This window comes from Phodopus roborovskii, unplaced genomic scaffold, assembly GCF_943737965.1.
Source record: "Phodopus roborovskii unplaced genomic scaffold, PHOROB, whole genome shotgun sequence".
NCBI classification, from domain to species: domain Eukaryota; kingdom Metazoa; phylum Chordata; class Mammalia; order Rodentia; family Cricetidae; genus Phodopus; species Phodopus roborovskii.
Window position 1 is genome coordinate 14,115,068 of NW_026126541.1, and position 19,933 is coordinate 14,135,000.

General features: G+C 41.6%; 1 protein-coding gene across 1 annotated transcript in view; it reads right to left on the reverse strand.

The window, feature by feature from the left end:
* The window catches only part of Gbf1 (golgi brefeldin A resistant guanine nucleotide exchange factor 1), a 122,230-nt gene that overhangs the window by 35,113 nt on the left and 67,184 nt on the right, over window positions 1-19,933 (reverse strand). The window contains exon 4 of the mRNA XM_051199999.1: window positions 4,313-4,444. Coding sequence (XP_051055956.1) covers window positions 4,313-4,444 — 132 coding nt within the window. The remainder of the gene's footprint in view (window positions 1-4,312; window positions 4,445-19,933) is intronic.

Here is a 19,933-nt window from a genome sequence, read left to right on the forward strand (position 1 = left end):
TTAATATTTTAATCTTGAAATAATTTACATACTATTATTGTCTAATAAAATAAATATAATATTGAAATCTATTTCCCCATTCATATCACTGATACTTTTTCTGAATAATATTGAAAAATAAATTAGCAAGGTATACTACAATGTTATGAACATAGGATGTAATTGTATAGTTTAACATCAAGAATTATTTTATAAAATTGCCTTAAATTCACTGAAAAACTCAAAATGTCTTATAAGCTGATATGAAACCTTAGTCATGACTGGAGTTCTGTAACAATACTAAAATACACTCTATGGAGAAGTAGTTATGGTATGATGTTATAAAATAGTAGAGGCTTGTGATATTGAATACAGTATACCTCAAATATCTGTTATGAATATAAATACATTTTATATGTGAATTATAAAATACTAGAATGGAGGTTAAAACATCATAATGTGCATCAGGCAAAACTGTTGCTTGCTTCACACTAACAGGTGAGGGTTGTCGTTCTTATTTTTTTTTTTAATTTTTATTTATTTATATTTTATGCATGAGAGCTCTATTTGCCAGCAGAGGGCATCAGTTCTATTACAGATAGTTGTGAATCACCACCATGTGGTTGCTGGGAATTGAACTCAGAACTTCTGGAAGAGCAACCAGTGCTCTTAACTGCTGAGCCATCTCTCCAGCCCTGCATTCTTATTTCAAACAACCCTGAGCAAGAATCTTGATACCAAGGCCAGGTGTGGTGTCACACTTGACAGGCTGAGGCAATAGAGTGATGAGTTTGGAGCCAACCAGGACTATAGAGAGACCCTGCCACCTACTCCAAATAACTTGTTTTCATTAATTTAGTTAGTTTTGTTTTTTGAGACAGGGTATTGTTTAGCCTAACAGGGCCAAATGTGGTCTTGAGTTCCTTATCCACCTTCCTCTAACCCTCAAGTGCTGAAATTATAAGGCATGTGCCAATCACACCCAGCTTTTTAAAATAAATCTTGTTCCTCCTTTAACTAACCAGGCTCTAGGAGAGAAGAAACAAACTGAATAGGACCTAAGGCCGGGGAGTGGTAGGAGTCAGGGGTCTCCTACCCCTGCTGCTCCCTTCCTCCCTTTTCTTTGGTTTTTGAGAAAAGGTCTCACTTTGTAGCCCAGGCTGGCCTTGAACTCACAGATCCTCTGCTTTCAAAGTGCTGGGCTTAAGTGTATGCCATACTGGCAGCGTTCCCTGTTTTGGTACCTGAAACTAATGGAGTTCCTGAGCCTAAAGCTGGGGTGGGGTTGGGGGTTTTGCCAAGAAACCTGAGCATTTCTCTTGTAACAAAAAGCCAGAAATCTTTCTTTAAATGTGAGTACTTTTGGTTTTCTTTTTCTCTCCAGTCTTTGTTGGACTAGTCTGACATGTTCAAAACTCTTGGCCCTGCTTGCGGCGTTCCTCTTTAGAGACATGCAGAGGGTGTTCAGGACTCAGAGCACATGCAGGGTCACCTTCTCCTTCTGTTGTCCTCTAGTGTCTCAATCAGCACAGAAAATCCCATTTTGTTTTTTCAAATAGGGTTTCTCCACTTTACAGTGCTGGCTGTCCTGGAACTTTCTGTGAAGACCAGGCTGACCTCGAACTCAGAGAGAGATCTGACCACCTCTCCTCCTGAGTGCTGGAAGTAAAGGTGTGTGCCATCACTACACAGCCAGGTGTCTCTTGAATGGCATGTCAGAGTTCAGTGGACAGCAGTCTTGCTCACATCTCAAGGCTCCTGGGAGTCTGTTTCTTCCTCTCTTCTAGTAATCTCTTCAGTGATTCAAATTGTTTTGATCTTTTTATATTCTCACTCCTTCAGCTTGAACAAAGTAGCAGAGTCCCAAAAAGGGAGGTAATAGTGACAGGTTCTTAGAATCACAGGTAGAGCCTGCCAGCAAGCCAGACAACCAGTGGTACAAATCATGGCTGGGCAGATGATAGGGACCAAATTAAGGGCCAGTCCTTAATTTGTAGGGCAGAAAATAATCTCAGAAGGCTGCAGGATTCAGGGGCAGTGGGTAGGTTTCTGCTAGGAGGTGGCCAACCCAAAGGGTAACTAGCTGAGCTCAATTAGTCGATCTCGTATTCTTCAGGACTCCAGAGCACCTTCCTTTTCTAGTCACTTGGAAGCCAGCTTCAGAGAGAGTTGCTTTTGCTTCCTGCGCCTTTCCTCATGCCTACAGCAATCATCACCTCCCAGCATTCATCACCTCCCAGCATTCTCCTTTCCACACAGGGAGCCCCACTGACCAGCTGGCCCAGGTCTCCAATGACCAGCCAGTTTGCCAAGTCCAGGAAGGGGACAGAGGAAGGAGAAAAGATCAAAGGGAAGACTCAGAGGGGCAGCTGCTGGTGCTGTGAAGAGACACGACCTGCAGGTGGTGCTCAGGTCAAGGCTGGCAGCAACTGGGCCTTGTTTCCTCTAGGGAAAATATGAAGCTGAGTCTAAGGGGGCCTGGAGACGGAGAGGCCTTACCTACTCAGAACCTGCCTGACACCCAAGACACATGCTCAGAATCCTGAATGCTTTAGCTAAGCAAATCAAATTTTCTAGAAAAGATAAAGTTTTCTCTCCTTGAATTTAAAGGTCCTTCACTTGCTTCTGGCTAGCTAGAACCCAGGCCTCATCTTTCCTTGTCTCTCCACTTTGGAACAAAAGCAGCTGCCCATCTGTTTTCTTTGCTCCTCGATCTTTCTTTTTGTTTTCAAGACAGGGTTTCTCTGTATAAGCAAGCCCTGACTGTCCTGGCCTTAAACTCACAGAAATCCATCCTGAGTGCTGGGACTAAAGGCATGGGTCACCACAACAGGCTTTGCTTCTCACCCTTTCACATAGGCTTTTAACAGGGGAAAAGGAATTAGGATTCTGAGTGACAAGACCAAATGAAAAAAAGAAAAGAAATGCAAATACACACCCTACATAAACTGACTGAAGGGACATAACTCAGTAGTGGGGTGCTTCCCTAGTAAGTGGGAGGCCCTGGGTCCAAGTCCTATTGAAAAAAAAAAATCAGAGTCCATTGTAGATTGGGTGAAATAATAGGTCTAGACTGAGAGCAAAACTTTCTAATACAATGATAGATAATAGGTTGTTATTCCCATTATACGAAGAGCTTATACCAACTGTTTAAATCCAAAAGAGACACAAAAGAAATTCAAAGATTTAACCTAAATGAAATAAAAACATCATACAGATCTTTGCCCACCAAAGTGACACACACACAAAAATGAAAACTGGTAATATTTTGAGCTGAAGACAGCAAGGAGAAATGGAAACTCTCAAACACTGCTGGTGGGAACCAAAGTGCAGCAACCTACTGGGGAAGTCATCTGTAAAATGTAGCTCTTGCAAAAAGGTGATAGATATACACAGACTTTACACCAGAAAGCCAAGTTTGGAAATATTTCACACAGAAATAAAGCTAGTAAATAAGGCCACAGAAACAACATTATTTACAATGGTTTCAAACAGGGAATAATGTTAATATTAACTCAAAGACACCATTATATCATGGGTGGATGGGAAGGAGAAATAGGGAGTTATTATTTCATAGTTAAAGTTTCTGTTTGGGCAATGAAAAAGTTTGAGAAATAGATGGTAAAAATAATTTCATAATGCTGTGGACAGAACTAAAACTATTGTATATTTAAATTTGATTAAAGAGGGCTGGGGATGTACAGTACATGTCTAGCATGTATGAAGCCACTGGTTTAACCCTAATTTCATAAAACTGGGTGTGGTGGCACAAGCTTATATCATCCCAGTATGGGAAACTGAAGCTAGGAAACCTTAAGTTTATATTCATTCTTTCTACATAATGAATCTGGGGAAAGCTTGAACTACCTGACACTCTGTCTTCAAAAAAAATTGTATGTATTATGTATGTATATAATGTATATATGTACATGTTTTACTATAATGAAAAGAATAAATCATATATATATAATTATATTGTATATATCAAATGAACACTGTTAAATGACAAACAGAAAATACATAGCACAAATCCCCCTTCACCCTGCCCATTTTAAAAAAAGGATAACCAGGCTGGAGAGACGGCTCATCAGTTAAGAATACTCTGCTCTTCCAGAGGACTCGGGCTCAGTTCCCAGCATCTAGATCAGGCTGCTCATAAGTGTCTGTTCTCTCCCTCCAAGTACAAGTCAGTCAATTAGCATGATGAATAATAAGTAAGCCTATTTCTCTACTAGGAAAAGGACAGCTGGTATCACTAGCTGGCTTAAGGCCTGAGTAACTGAAGAGGCGCAGGAAACAATGTTGGAGATGTCTGACAGAGCCTAAGGCTTACCTATGAGTGCGTAGGACAGGAACTTGTTGACAGAGGTGAGTGCCAGGCCAGTGATAGGACCAGTGGTATCTTCAGAGCGAATAACTTCCAGAAATGGACGAAGGAATACATTTGGCTCAATCTCTGAGAGCTCTGCAAGTAAAGTGAACAAACACAAACCAAAAGTGAAAAGATACTAACAAAAGGTAACCCTGGCAAAAGGTCTTCATGGCTGGGTCAACACCCTCCCACCCTCACCCAAATACTCTGAATTAAGTTTCTAACACTACCATTTTATCTGTAAGTTTTAGTATGGGGGCCGGAGAGAGGGCTCAGAGATTAAAGAGGAGAGCCACATGGTGGCTCACAGCCATCTGTAGTGAGATCTGGTGCCCTCTTCTGGCCTGCAGGCATACATGCAGTCAGAACTCTATATCTATACATAATAAATCTTTAAAAAAGAAGTTTTAGTATGTAGCTTTAAAAGATTAATAATTTTTAAAGCACATTTAAAAAATTAACAGTAAAATTCTTACAAAGGGTAGTTCTGCCATATATAGACTATCAGAGGTTTTTTTTTAAAAAAAGATTTATTTACTTATTTTTATGTATATGACTACAGTATCTGAATATAAAACTTTATACCACAAGAGGACATCAGATCCCACTCAAGATGGTTGTGAGCCACCATGTGGTTGCTGGGAATCAAACTCAGGACCTCTGGAAGAGCAGCCAGTGCTCACATTCGCTGAGCCATCTCTCCTGCCCCAGACATTTTACTATTATTTCATTACTGTCGTGTTATTATGCTGGAGATTGAGCCCAGGATACTGTCTACGCTATGCAACTGTACTTCCACTGAACTACACTCCCAGGCCTTGATCACAATCAAGAAATTAATAACTGGGCATCAGACATGGCAGTTCATACCTATAATCCCAGTTTTCAGGAGTTAATGTAGAAAAATCACTACACATTTGAAGCAAGTCTGGTCTACTCTGTTTCACAATACACACACAAAAAAGAAATCAACGATTCTTATTTAATATAACCAAAAAGCATGAGTCAATTTTCCTTGCTCATTTCACCATCTTCTTTAATGACACACTGGTTTACCTTGGGTACAGAGAGTACGACTAAAGAAATTCCAGGGTAGGAGAAAACCTGGTTCATAGTTGCTTGCTTGCTCGCTCGATAGCTCTCTCCCCTTCCCCCCTCCCTCCTTCCTTCTTTCCCAGAGAACATAGGCAGGTAACTGTCCTGAGATGAAGCAGCAGCACAGCTTTTGAGAAAAATAAGGGTTAGATATGATGATGACTGGCCTCAAATCACACAGTAAGTAAGCACGGTTGGGATCTACATGGTTCTAAAGCTCCCCAAACCACACGGCATCCTACATAATTGCCAGCACATACTTCCACTGCAGCAGATTTCATTCCAGGTCAAGAAAACACACTGCTCTGGACTTCCTGCCTACCTGACTTAGTACTGAGGCTTGAGTTTGCTTTTTTATACTCTACTGTGGTTTCAGCCTTCAGTCTTAGTTCACTTTTAGTTTTTCTAGACAGGCCAAAAACTTTTAGGGATATGATCAAGGCTATTCCACTTTTAGAGACAAAGGGAAGGGGTGTGTGTGTGTGTGTGTATGTGTGGTGGGAGTGTCTGTGGTGTGAGTGTGTGTGTGTATTCGTTCTTATGAACCTTTATTTTCATGCAAACACAGGTCACTCCCTACCTTTTGTCTCTCTGAGCAAACATTTTCTGGGCCGGCTGCTTCCCAGATTAATGCTTTAATTAATTGGCAGATTGGGTAACATTTTCCAAGCCTGTCTGTACAGTGATCACATCAGCTGTACAAAACCTGCTTCACATTCCCACTGGGTCCACCTAGAGATGACAACTTACATAAAAACCTGAAGAGAAATGTTTGTGCATGCATACATGTGTGCACTAATAAGCATTACAGTAGACAGACTATATTTAGGGAAAGTGGAATATGTAGCACTTTTCAAGAGCACGTTAAAGGGTGTAGAGTTAGGCTAGGGAAATGGCTTACTGCGTAAGCATGAGCACCTGAGTTCATGCCTGCAGCACTTAATGCAAGGCTATAACTGCAATGCTAGGGGTAGGCGCAGGAGGCCCTGTGGGCTTGCTGCCAGTCAGCTTGGCTAAGAAGACTCAGTGATGCTCTGTCTCACAAACTAAAGGAGACAGCAATAGAGGAAGACATCCGAGGTCTGGCCTCCACATAGACATGCACAGGTGACTACACACACACACAAACTTAAAATTGTCTTCTCTTACTACTTTAGGAACACAAATGCTTTTTGTTTGTTTGTTTGTTTGTTTGTTTACCTTGGTCTGTCATCTAAAAACAAAAACAAAAACCAAAAAGCTCATGTTTGGTATACGTGAGATATTTATCCAAGCTGTTTGCATGGAGTAATTTCTCCCTATTTATTGTTGAATAGTATGTATCATAGTTCCTTTATTCATTCACTAGCTGAAGAACATCAGGTTCTCCAGGTTACTACCACCTGCCTAGTTAGAGCAGTGGTTCTCAACCTATGGATCGCAACCCCTTGGGTATCACAGCCCTTTTACAGGTCTAAGACATCTGAAAACACAGACATTTACTTTAGACTCATACAGTAGCAAAATATAACTGTGAAGTCGCAAACAAAAATAAGTTTATGGCTGGGGTCACTACAGCATTAGGAAGGTCAAGAATCATTGATGCAGAGACTTCTTATCTGCATTCAAGTCCTTTAGTGATGATAAAAATATTTGTAGATGTCCTCCCAATCTAAAGCTTGGTCCTTTCCAGTCTTTTACATGTCTACACAGCAGACATAATTTTTATTATATTTCTCTTTTGTTTTTTTGAGACAAGATCTCGCTACATAGCCCTGGCTGTCCTGGAACTATGTGTGTAGACCAGGCTGACCTTGAACTCAGACATCCATCTGCCTCTGCTTCCCAAGTGCTGAGACTAAAGGTGTGCACCATCCACTGAAATCCAATTTACCAATTTTTATTTTATGGATTGTGTTTTGGTGTGATACTTAAAGTCACATTATCAAATCTTAGGCTTTTTAGAGTTTATCCCCCACCTTGAAATCTTATGTAGCCAAGACTAGCCTTGAACTCTTTATCCTCTTGTTTCCAACCCCCAAGTACTGGAATGACAGGCAAATGAAGCCACATCTGGCTCTTTGCCTGTTCATCTTATTTATTTTGAGGAATGTCTCACTAAGAAGTCTTGACTGACCTGGAACTAAAAATACTTTTAAATATTTTTTTTTTGATTTATTGCATGAGTGTTTTTTTTTTTTTTTTTTTTTGTGTGTGTGTGTGTGTGTGTGTGTGTGTGTGTGTACCATGTGTGTGCCTTGTGTCTGTAGAGTTAAACAGTGGGTATGAGGTCAGGGATGGTTGTGAGTCACCGGTGGGTGCTAGAAACAGAACTGGGTCCTCTGTAAGAGAGATAAGTGTTCTTTCCTCTGAGCCACCTCTCTATGCCCAAACATAATAAAAATTTTTCTTTAAAAGTCACTATCCATCCCATGTAGCTGTCAAAAATATTAATAGTGCACTTTGGGCTAGAATGCAACATTACCAGAAAAACACAGCTTTTGTATTACACATAGAGTTGGGATAAGAGAGATAGACAATGAACACTGTTGATGGGACACGAGCTGGCCAGGTCTAGCTTTTACTCCTTGCTTTGTGGCATTGTTCCCCAAACCTTTCAGGATTGTATATTCAGGTTCAGCTGTCTTGGAAACTTCTCTGGGTACTTTTCAAAGTAAGCTGTGACTATTCAAAAGACTACTGCTCCCATGGGCCGTGTTTCCTATTTCCTCACAGACATGGAAGCTCATGTGTTAATTTTGATGCCTTTTGTTTTTCCCAAAGGTAAAACGGGAAATGTCCCTTATATTAAAGTTATTGAGCCCATTGGCATGAGGACAGCAGAAACTGCCAAGACTTCTTAGTATAACTAAGACCTCAGAACATGCTGCTTGTAGTAACCATTTTTGGCTGTTGAAGAAAAAGGAGTAAGTGGGATTTTACACTCCTCGGGGATGTGGAGAGATTGTTAGCAGCCCTGATACTCTATTATTATTATTATTATTATTATTATTATTTTCCTCCTCCTCTTTCTCTGCTTTGGCTATTTCCCTCTCGTGATCACTGACTGCTGATTTTGCTAATGTCAATTAGGAATTTTCTGTTTTATTTCCTCCTTTTCCTTTAAGTCCCCTGAAGATACCTGACAGGGTAGTAACTGATAATAACTTATAAAGTGTCTTCTCTCCTTGTTACTATAGAAAAATGAAACTTTTTACTAGATACGAGAAAATGACTGAAAAAGCGGCTCCAAGTACAAAGGCTGCATAAAGCTGGGGTACGCCAGCACACTGTAAAGTACACCAACACATGCTTTTAATTTCTCCTGGGCTTTGAAACCGCTTGCTTGGTTCTGTGCTTGTGGTAATAGTGCATGCAGAGGGAGGGTTACAGCAGCTTCGGTTTGCCTGTGTGTTACAGACAACTGCTCACCGGTTCCCTCTAGAAGGAAAAGAAGTAGTATTTAAAGCTCACATATCAAACTTGTGCTCCAGGGAGGCAGATGGCTCAGACTGTCCTCAAGCTGATGTTTGAGGACAGTCCCTATGGGCCTCATTTAGCCTGCTGGCCTTGTTAAAGGGGCCTTGTTCTCCCTCTTGGATTAGGAGTGAAACTGGACAAACCTAAGGCTTAATTCATAGGGCAGTACTCCAATCAATACCTAACAGTGTATAGATAGTTACTGGGTTGGAGGAGAGGAACAGAGGAAACTGAAATCCTAGGACAGTCAAGCCACGAAACTTTTATTTTCCATTTTAGTCAGTTAGTAAACATATAGAAATCCCTTGGTACTGGGACTGGAGAGATGGCCCAGCAGTTAAGAGCACTGGCTGCTCTTTCAGAGGATCAGGGTTCAATTCCCATCATCCATATAGCTGCTCGCAACTGCCTGCACTTATGTCTTTGTGAGGATGTCAGATCCCCTGGAACTGGAGTTACAGTCAGTTGTGAGCTGCCATGTGGGTGCTGGGAATTGAACTCAGGTCCTCTGGAAGAGCAGCCAGTGAGTGTAACCTCTGAACAATCACTCCAGTCCACCTTGGTATACTTTTTAAGAATTTAATGCTTTGGAGTTAACAAGACCTGGGTTCAATTCAATGTTTTCCATTTATTGTATGACCTTGGGTATCACAACCTCTGAAAGCTCTCATTTCCTTATTAGTAAAAAATGGAGATAGTGGTATTGTTTCTTAGAGTTATTGAGAGAACAAAATAATCTCAGTATGTTGCTTAAATTGGTCTCAAACTCCTGGGCTGAATGGATCCTACTGCTCAGTCTCCTGAAGCTGGGATTACAGATAGACAGCACAGCAACTATCTAGAAAAAATTTTAATAATCTACATAGTTATTGCTGATGTCAGAGGCAAACTTAAGCTGTCTGCCCAGACAATGGAACAGGACTTGCATAAAGTGACAGGTAGCATCTCTAGCAGCCAGTTAACCTTGTCATTGAGCAGGGACGCCCACAGTGGGTCAGCCTTTCACTGCTGCCCCAACCAGGGTTCAAGCACGGTATTGTCAGACATTTCACTTGTGTGCCCCACCTTTAAGTACTTGTCTTATCATCTTAACTTTTTTAGTATTTTTTTTTTCATTTCAATGTATGAATGTTTTGCCTACATGTATGTCTGTGGGGACCTGGTGTCCTGTAAGGTCTGAAGAAGATATTGGCTCCCCTGTTACTAGAATTTCAGGTGGCTCTGAGCCACTGTGTGGGTTCTGGAAACTGACTCTTTGTCTTTTTAAAGTGGCGGCTAAATGTGACCAAGCAGTACAGGGTATCCCTGTTTAATTGCACAAGACAGTACAAGTAAGTGCTTGGGGCAGAGATTCCCCAAGAGTGGCTGTTCCTGCTCCCTGTGCGTCAGATGCTGTTCTGGACAGCACACCCATTAGTCTCTCTCAAGGGAAAGCTGTGCTGTGGTGAGGACAAGGTGTTCCTCACCACAGCACATACAAGAGCCCCTTTCTTTACTGGTTATCCTGAAACGTTTTGTAGGGAGGATGAATTCTTGTCATTTGACTTAGGCTGGGGACTCATGAACATAGTCTGTAAACTACCAATGATAGGATACGAATAGGAAAGACATATACATTTATGACTTCTAATTCTCGGACTTTTGGATGTTAACCCCAAAGTGTGTAAGTTAAGGAGTCACTCATGTTTAATCAGAGTATGTTAAGGTTTTTTGTTTTGTTTTTTTGTTTTTGTTTTTTTTTTTCCATTCACATGGAGCAAGTTGGAAGTGGGTGTGGTGGCTCAGGCCCGTAATCTCAGTTACTGAAAAGGCTGAGGCAACAGGGTTACAAGTTCAAAGCCTGCTTGAGCTACATGTGGAGTTCAAGATCAGGCAGGGGACTTTAGTGTGACCCTGTCTCAATAAAGAGTAAGTAAGGCTGGTGACGCAGCTCAGTGGTAAAGCCCTTGCTTTATTTTTTACTTTATAAAACTCAAGCTCCAAGGGATTTTCTTCTGGTTTATGGGGCTGGACAGGAGTTGGGGAGACCCTGCACACATGTGGCATTAACACACAAATACATACACAGAAAGGGTTATAATTTTTATTTGAAAAAATTAATTTACTCATTTATTTTGTGCTTGTGTGTGTGTAGTTGTGAGGGCAACTTGTAGAAGTCACTTCTCTCCTTCCACCATGTAGGGATGGAATTCAAGTCTCAGGCTTGGTGGCAAGCACCTTTACCCTCTAAATTAACATTAGAAACCCAAAAGGTTTTTTAATGAATCCAGTGTAAATACTTTTCCTTTTATTTTTTAAAGACAGGGTCTTGTGTATCTCAGGATGGCCTTGAACTTCCACTTTCACGTGGTGTGGGGTGGCGAGCCCAGGCCTCATGCATTCAAGACAAGCACTCTACTAACTGAGCTACCATATACCCAGCCCCTACTTGCCTTTCTTTTCAATTTTTTGGTTAAAAGATTTATTTTGTATTTTACATGTATGAGTATTGCCTGAATGTATGTATGTGCACCGCGTGTGTACCTGATGCCCATGGGCCGAAGATGGCACTGGATCCCCTGGAAGTGGAATTATAGACCGTTGTGAGCTGCCATGTGATTCTGGGAATCGGACCGGGTCCTCTGCAAGAGCAACCAGTGCTCTCAACTGCTGAGCCATCTCTACAGCCCAGAAACCACTCCTTTAAAAAAGTTTTAATTTAATTTAAAAATCTAATCGTTATATGTGTTTTTTGAAGGAGGGTTTGTTTCTCTATGTAGCCCCGGCTGTTCTGAAACTCCCTATATAGACCACACTGGCCTCAAACTCACAGACAACTGCTTCTCATTACAGAATGCTGGGATTAAAGCTATGCACCATCACCGCCATTTTTTTTTTTTTTTTTTTTTTTTTTAAAGACAGACTCTTGTTATGTCATCCTGGTTGGTGTACCTTGATTTCATGGCAATCTACTATTTTAGCCTCCTGAGGCCACAAGTGCATGTCCAGCTCTGAAGCACACTTTCTCCCCTCCCCCCACCTCTCAAATTGGGTTTTACTATGGAGGCCTGGCTGGCCTAGGACTCGAAGAGATCCGCCTACTTCTGCTTCCCAATCACGGGGATTAAAGACGTGTGTCACCACACCAGGCTTGGACGCCTTATGTTCCTTGGTGAGCAAAAACCCCTCAGAGCACCTACCTACTAAACTTGCAGCACCTCAGAAATCCCACTTGTACACTGTTCTCAAGCTCTGGCTTTCACAAGAAATGGAATCTTGACAAGACATGCCACAGTCAGAAAAGTACAATGCAGTGACCTATCAGCCCTAAGCCAGAACGTAACAGCACAGACAGAAACCAGAAGGCAGTTGTGCTCAAATACTTCAGTCCTGTGCCCGTGGATCAAGAGGGTGAGATGAATGACTTCTGTTTTGATCATGGGGTTATTTACAGTTTTGTTGGATGGGATCCATCTTCTGAATGATTCTAGAAACCTAGGTCAACACTTGCAGGATGAAGAGCTATGATGGGGCAGCTCATGGCCCTAGAGAAAGCAGGAAGAGAGAAGTAGACTCTGAGGGCAAAAGGGTGGAGACAGGCATTTCTGAAGCTAAATGGTGTTGAAATAATATACCCCAGGCCTTTTTCCTTGTCAGCGTAATCCAATTGAGAATGCCCAACTGCCCCTGATAAGAGTCACTCAGGAGTGAAGAGCTTCATACCAGGGAAAGCAGCTTATGTGTGCATTTTGGCTCAGGAATGTGTCAGCCCAATGCTGGCCAAATGAGAAAGGGCTACTGCAGCTCAGGGCACCCTCCTGGGAGGACTGTCACCACTAGGGCTGTAGGCTAGGAGAGTCCTCCATTGTTGACGGCTAGTGCTTGAGGCCACATGGAGGCTCTGACACAGATTGCTGAGGAGAGGAGCAGCTCTGACATGAGAAAACAGTGTCAGGGTTCATCCCCCCCGCTGGTCAGGTCATCCATCATTTGAGAAGATAGGAGACTTGGAGGACATTGACAGATTCTCAGATTGACACTGGGACAATTTGGGACACCTCTGTCTTAATGTCCTAATACAGGTAGTCAAACTTTCTGTCCACACCAAGTCATCTCCACAAGTCTGCCGTCTGCCTTGGGTTAAAGGGGCCTTTTGAGCCTCTCCAATTTGTGACCCTGGCTAATCAGAAATCAAACTTGCATTGATTTTAGGAGGACCCAAAAACTCCTTTCACCAGTAGGGATTAGATTTCCCTTCCTTTAAACTGTTTTTTTCCAATCCTAGAACATGAGTCAGTCACCTTCAGAGAACCCTCTACCTAATCTGCACTCTTTGTTTACTGTACTGTTTGTGCCTTAAGACTGACAGCTCTCCAGGGCGGGAATTCTGGCTGCTTCTCTATGCTGTCACATGTCTCCTTGGTTGTGAAATTATTCAGTATGCCTACTATGAGCAGCATCATGATACTTTTCGCCTGAAGGACTCTAAAGAATATCCAAGTAAATCCAATCCTCAGGAAGGCCAATCTAGGAAGATTACCAGAAACACCTTTCTGATGGGGCTTCACAGGGGGCAATAGAGTCAGATGGACCTGGGTTTGACTCTGGTTTCCAACACTCACTAGTTCCATGATCTTAACTCTAAGTAAATTTCCTTATCCTTTTGAAGTTTCATTTTTATCGTCAGAAATGGAGAGTATGAAGAGAAAAGGTGTGTGGCGTGGCATAAGGTACCAAATAGCGGCTGCTATTATCTTTCTTTCCTCTAAAAAGGCCATGAGCAGTCCAATCAAAATGCTACAAAAAGCTCTGCAAGGTTTGGATACAACCCTCATGCTAAATACAATCTTGCCAAGGGGTGAGACATCAGTATTCTCCCACAAGTAATGTTATAGAAAGAAACAAAAAAGACAGCTTCTTTCTCTGATATATGTATACCTTGCAATGGATAGGAATTAAAGTACATCATTAATAGTAGCCATCAGTTATCTGGCATCTTGGTATTTATCTCTGTAAATTCAAGGCCAGTCTGGTGTACAATTCGAGTTCCAGGACAGCCTGAGCTGTTACACAGTGAAACCCTGATTTGAAAACAAACAAATAAATAAGTAAATAAATAAAATACCAGCTAACATTTATCATAAATACTACTATGTACCAGGCCCTGTGATAGGCAACTTGTATCCATTTTTCCATGTCATGTATATACAAGGCACAAACCCTGAAATAAAGTATACAATAAGCACAATAAAATACTAGTTTTTTCATCCCTAGAGTCCTAGTCCAATATCCTCTCTATATTGCTAAATAGCTTATTTTTTAAGTTTTAAGTAAATATAAAAAAAATTGAAGAGTTACCTGCTTTTCCTAAATCTGTTTGTGTGTTTAAAAAACACCTGTTTCATTTTTGTTTATTTGCTCACAGAGGACAGAAGAAGGCATCAGATTCCATGGAGCTAGAATTCCAAATGGTTCTAAACTGTCTGATCTGGGTGCTAGGACCCGAACTTGAGTCCTCTGAAAAAGCAGCAAGTTCTCTTAACCATGAACCCATCTTTCTAGCCTCATAAAGAGTGACTTTGAAATGTTTTCTTTAGACAGAGTCTCACTATGCATCCTTGGCTGGCTTGGAACATACTATGTAGACTGGGCTGGCCTCTGATTCAGAGAGATCTACCTGCTTCTGCTTCCTGAGTGTTAAATCAAAGGTGTGCACCACCATATCTGGTTTATTTTAATTCATCCATTTAATAAAATTGGACACTTGAGAAGTTAAATATCTAGTGATACGACTACTAAGTTGCAGAACTAAGGCCAGAGTGCTACTCTGACTTTATCTGGATCCTTAACTTCTAGTCTTAGTTACAACACTGTAGCAGGAAGTTTCTGTCCCACCTGGTCCCAAATAAACACACAGAGGCTTATATTAATTATAAACTGTTAGGTGGATGGCTCAGGCTTTGTATCGGCTAGCTCTTAATTATTAACCCATTTCTCCATTTACACAACACAGTTTAGCAAAGATCTTGGTAAGAACGGAGCATGATGATAGATGGCTATAAATAATCTCAGCACTTGGGAGACCGAGGCAGCTAGGTTGAGGCCAGCCTAGACTACTTAACAAGATTCTGTCTCAAAACAACTGAAAGATCATATGGGGGAAAAATCAGAAAAAGAAAAAAGCATAGGGGAAAAGGCCAAGTGAACTCAGATAGTAAATCAAAACATAACCTGTGCCAGGCATCATGGTGGGGCACACCTCTGATCTCAGAATTCAAGGCTAGGTGGCCTGCATATTGGACAGCCAGAGCAACATAGTAAGACACTGTCTCCAAACAAACAAAAAACCCATAATGTGTAAGGTAAATAAATATTCATAAACTGAACTTGGTCAAAAATAAAAACAGCTGGATGTAGTGGTACTCATTTTTAATTCCAGCACTTGGGAGGCAGAAGAAGACAAATGTCTGTGAGTTCAGGGTCAGCCTAGTCTACATATAGATTTCCAGGCCTGCTAGGACTACATTATAAGACCCTGTCTCAAAACAGTCAGAAAACAAAAACAAAATCCAGGCAAATACAAGGATAGATGGCTCCAGTAAAAGGGAGCCCACAGACTCCAGACTGGCAGCTGGAGAACCTGCATAAGATGGAACCAGGGCCCCTGAATGTGTGTGTCAGTTGGGGACCTTGGGCAGTCTGTGGGGCCTCTGGCAGGGGAACCAGTATTTATCCCTAGTGCATGAACTGGGTTTTTGGAACCCACTCCCTATGGAGGGATACTCGCTTAGCCTAGATACATGGGGGAGGACCTTGGTCCTGCCCCAAATGATATGACAGACTTTGATGATCCCCCATGGGAAGCCTCACCCTCTCTGAGGAGTGGATGGAGGTGGGGTGGGGAGATGGTTGGGGGAGTGGGAGGACAGGAGGAAGAGGGAATTGGTATGTAAAATAAGATTGTTTTAAAAATTTAAGACAAAAAAAAAAAAAAAAAAAAAAAAACTCCAAACACTTCCTAGGCAAAAACTGAGGACATGAGTTCAGATCTCAGCACTTCCTAAATGCCAGGCAAGTATGAAAGTCTTCCTGAAATCCCAGTACTCAGGAGTTAATAACAGGCGACCTCCAGAGCAAGCTGGCAGCTGGCCAGTCAAATCAGCAAACTCTGGGTTCCAATGAGAGACCTGCCCTAATACATGAGGTGGACAGCAACTGCAGGTGACTTCACCTGATTGAGCCTCTGGCCTCCACATACATGTACTCACACACATGAATATCCATACATATATCCATGCAGATATACCACACACAGATACATATATAAAATATAAGTAATCAAATATTTGTAGGGGATGTAGCTCACTTGATAGAGTACTTGTTGACTATGCATGAAACCCTGGGTTTGACTTTCAGCACCACACAAATCAGGTGTGGTGCCGCATACTTGTAATCCTCTTCTTAAATCATTTATTTTTATTTTATGAGCACTGGTGTTTTGACAACATGTGTGTCTGTGTCTGGGTGCTGGATCCTCTGGAACTGGAGTTACAGACAGTTGTGAACAGCCATGTGAGTGCTGGGAAGTGAACTCAGGACCTCTGGAAGAGCAGCCAGCACTCTTAACCACTGAGCCATCTTTCAAACCCGGCACACTTGTAATCCTAACACCTCACTAAAGAGGTAGAGGCAGGAGGATTAGAAGTTCATGGTAATTGGGGCTGGAGGGATGCTCAGTGGTTAAGAGCACTCACTGGCTGCTCTTCCAGAGGCCCTAAGTTGCATTTCCAGCTCCACATGATAGCTCATAACCATCTGTGGCTCCAAGGGTCCTGCATAAACATGGTGCACACACACACACACACATACACACACACACACACGCTGGCAAAACAACCATAATATAAAATTTAAAATAGGTTAAACAGTGAATTTGATGCCACCCTGAGTTACAAGAGACCCTGTCTTAAAACAACAACAAATAATCAAGCCAGGCATGATGAAGCAAGCTTGTGATCTCAGCACTCAGAGTGCTAAGGCAGGAGGATCTCAGGTTCCATCCAAGCTAGGCTGGGCTACGTGGCAAGACCTTGTTTCAAATACAAACCCATATCAAATGTTCATAGCAATCTAGTAGTAAAGAGGAGGGCCCAAGCGTCCTTCAGCCAGCGGGTGGATAAACTATGCTACACACACAAGGGATTGCTACTCAGCAGTGAAAAGGGATGACCTGATAAACACAACAGCTCACATGAATCCCAACGACATCATGGTAAGTGAATGGAGCCAGTTTCAGAAGATTACACATTGAATAATGATTCCCTTAATATGAACTTCCTGATAAAACCATGTGAAGAAGACCATATCATGGCTAAAGAGCATGACTATAAAGGGAAGACAGAGGGAGTTCTCTGGGGCAATTAAACCATTTAATGTCCTGTCTATAGGAGCCGTTACACAAATCCACTGTTAAAATTCATACAACTATGTATCAAAAGAGTTGAGCTTACTATAATAGTTCAATGAAATAAGAGTAAGGTTGAGGTAACACTAGCCCTTGAATCCTTGCTTAGTGTCCAAGGCCAGCATCCACATGATGTAGCAAGCTCTAAGATTAAGGTCTGAAGACATTCTGTTTCGACTCAAGGGAATGGATGCTATGAAAGTGGAACTCAATACAGAAATGCTTTTCCTCTCAAGGGTTTGTGGAGGAGCCAGATTGGCATGCATGAAAAGTCGGTATCTTCCCTCTCGGACTCTTCTAATCAGTGTAAGAAAAGGTTTAGGGTTGGGAACTTTCTTTTAAAATCTTCAGTTGAAGCTTCCCTCTAAAAAAGCAGATTATAAGAGCTGGAGAGATGGCTCAGAGATTAAGAGCACTGACTGCTCTTCCTGAGGTCCTGAGTTCAATTCCCAGCAACCACATGGTAGCTCACAACTATCTGTAATGAGATCTGGTGCCCTCTTCTGGAGTGCAGGCAGAACACTGTATACTAAATTTTACTTACTAAGTAAAATCTTAAAAAGAAAGGGAGGGAGGAAGGGAGGAAGGAAGGAAGGAGATTATAGCTGGGTGCAATGGCCCACACCTTTGATTCCAGCACTCAGGAGTCAGAGGCCTGTGAGTTTGAGACCAGCCTGGTGTACACAGTGAGTTTGAGGACAACCAGAGCTATATAGTGAGACCCTATATGGAAAACAAACAAACAAACAAAAAGAAAAGAAAAACAACAATAACAACAAAAAAGCAAGCAAGCACATTACCAGCCAGCACTTGAAAGGCTGAGGAAGGTGAGTCTCTGTGAGCTTCTGGCTATCCTGGTCTACACAGTCAGTTCCAGGATAGCCAGAACTACACAGTGAGATTCTGTTAAAAAGAAAAGGGGTGGGGGAGAAAGGGAAGGAAGGAGAGAGAGGAAGTAATATCACATACTAATTGGTTTTGATTAGACTAACATAGTACATTAAGTCATTTGGCTTTGGGAATTCAAACCCTACCTTCAGGTTACTGCTTTAATTATGGGCATGTGAGGATTAATATCCAAAGGGTTGGTTAGCTAAAACAAAAACATAAAAAATAAAGAAAGAATTGGGCTAGGTGTGGTGCATATCTTTAATCTCAGTACTCAATAAGCAGAGCAGGCAGATCTCTGTGTTCAAGGCTAACCTGGTCTATATAGCAAGTTGTAAGACAGAACTATGTAGTCTCAAAATAACAAAACAAAACAAAAAAAAATTTACTCAGGCATAATGTATCTCCATGTTTGACACACAGGATACCAAATCCTACCTGGCTAAGGGGCCTCTGGCAATCTTTACTAAAGGAGGTGCTGACTCAATTGCACACAGATTGGAGAACACTAAAAGGTAGAGGAGGAAACAAGCGTAAAGGAAGACTTTGTACCTGTACATAGCCAACTGCCCCTCACTAAGTAGTATTTTCTACATAGATATGTTCTTTAAACAAACAGGCTACTAAATACACACTTAGAGTCCTTGTCTCATAAAAGCCTCTAATCCAGCATCCATTTGATTTGCCCTGAGTTCTGCTGGCAAAGCCTCAGTCTGGGAGGTGGGGGTGGGAGGGTTGGCATCAAATACAGAGGCTGGAGTAGGGTTTCAGACACCTGTTTCGGTTTTTTAAGTGTCCAATTCAGGCCACTGTGCTCTGGCAACAGGGACCCTGATGATGTGACTTCTCTCCTGCCAAACCCTCAAATTAAAGAGCCTGCTCCCTCAGGGAAGAAAAAGACAGAGAGAGGGGATGGGACGGGGAGCCAGGAAGAACTGTTTCTTTTAAAATTAAACAGATACAACCTTATGACCCAGTAATTTTACTCTTAAGTATTTATCTAAAAGAAACTAAAACAGGTTCACAAAATATAGACACAGACATAGAAATATTTATAGTGGTAAACTGGAAACAATGCAAATATCTTTCAGTAAGAGATTAGATACATTTTCTTTTGGTATATCCATTATTAAATACTGTTCAGGAAAAAAGAAATACTAATCTAATAATATGTCTGAAATTCAAAATCATGCTAAACTTAAAGAATGAAATACAAGTCACCCCATCTGTTTGGATCTCAAAACAAAATTAATCTGTTGTGACGGGATTTAAATTATTTATACAGGGTATGGAGTGTGAATCAAAGGGGACGTCAGCAAACTTTGGAGAGTGATCAAAGTGCTCTCTATCTTTTTTCTGATACCATTTTTGAGTCAAAGTCTTTTCATGTCACCAAGACCTGTCAGAAACTCACTATTAGCCTAAGCTGGTCTCAAATTTGGCCTGAACTGCTGCTTCAGCTTCCCAAGTGCTGGAATTACAGGCCTGCATCATCATGTCCAGGCTGCATCTTTTTAAAGATTATTACACAGTAGTTACATGGTTTATACAATTACCAAAACCTACTAACTGAACACTGAAATTGTGTGTGTTTCATTGTATGTTAATTACACCTGAAAAAACACAAAGGGTGGTGTGTTTGTTCACGTGGCAGTGAACTTGCCTAATGTGAGTACAGATCTTGGTTTGATTAACCC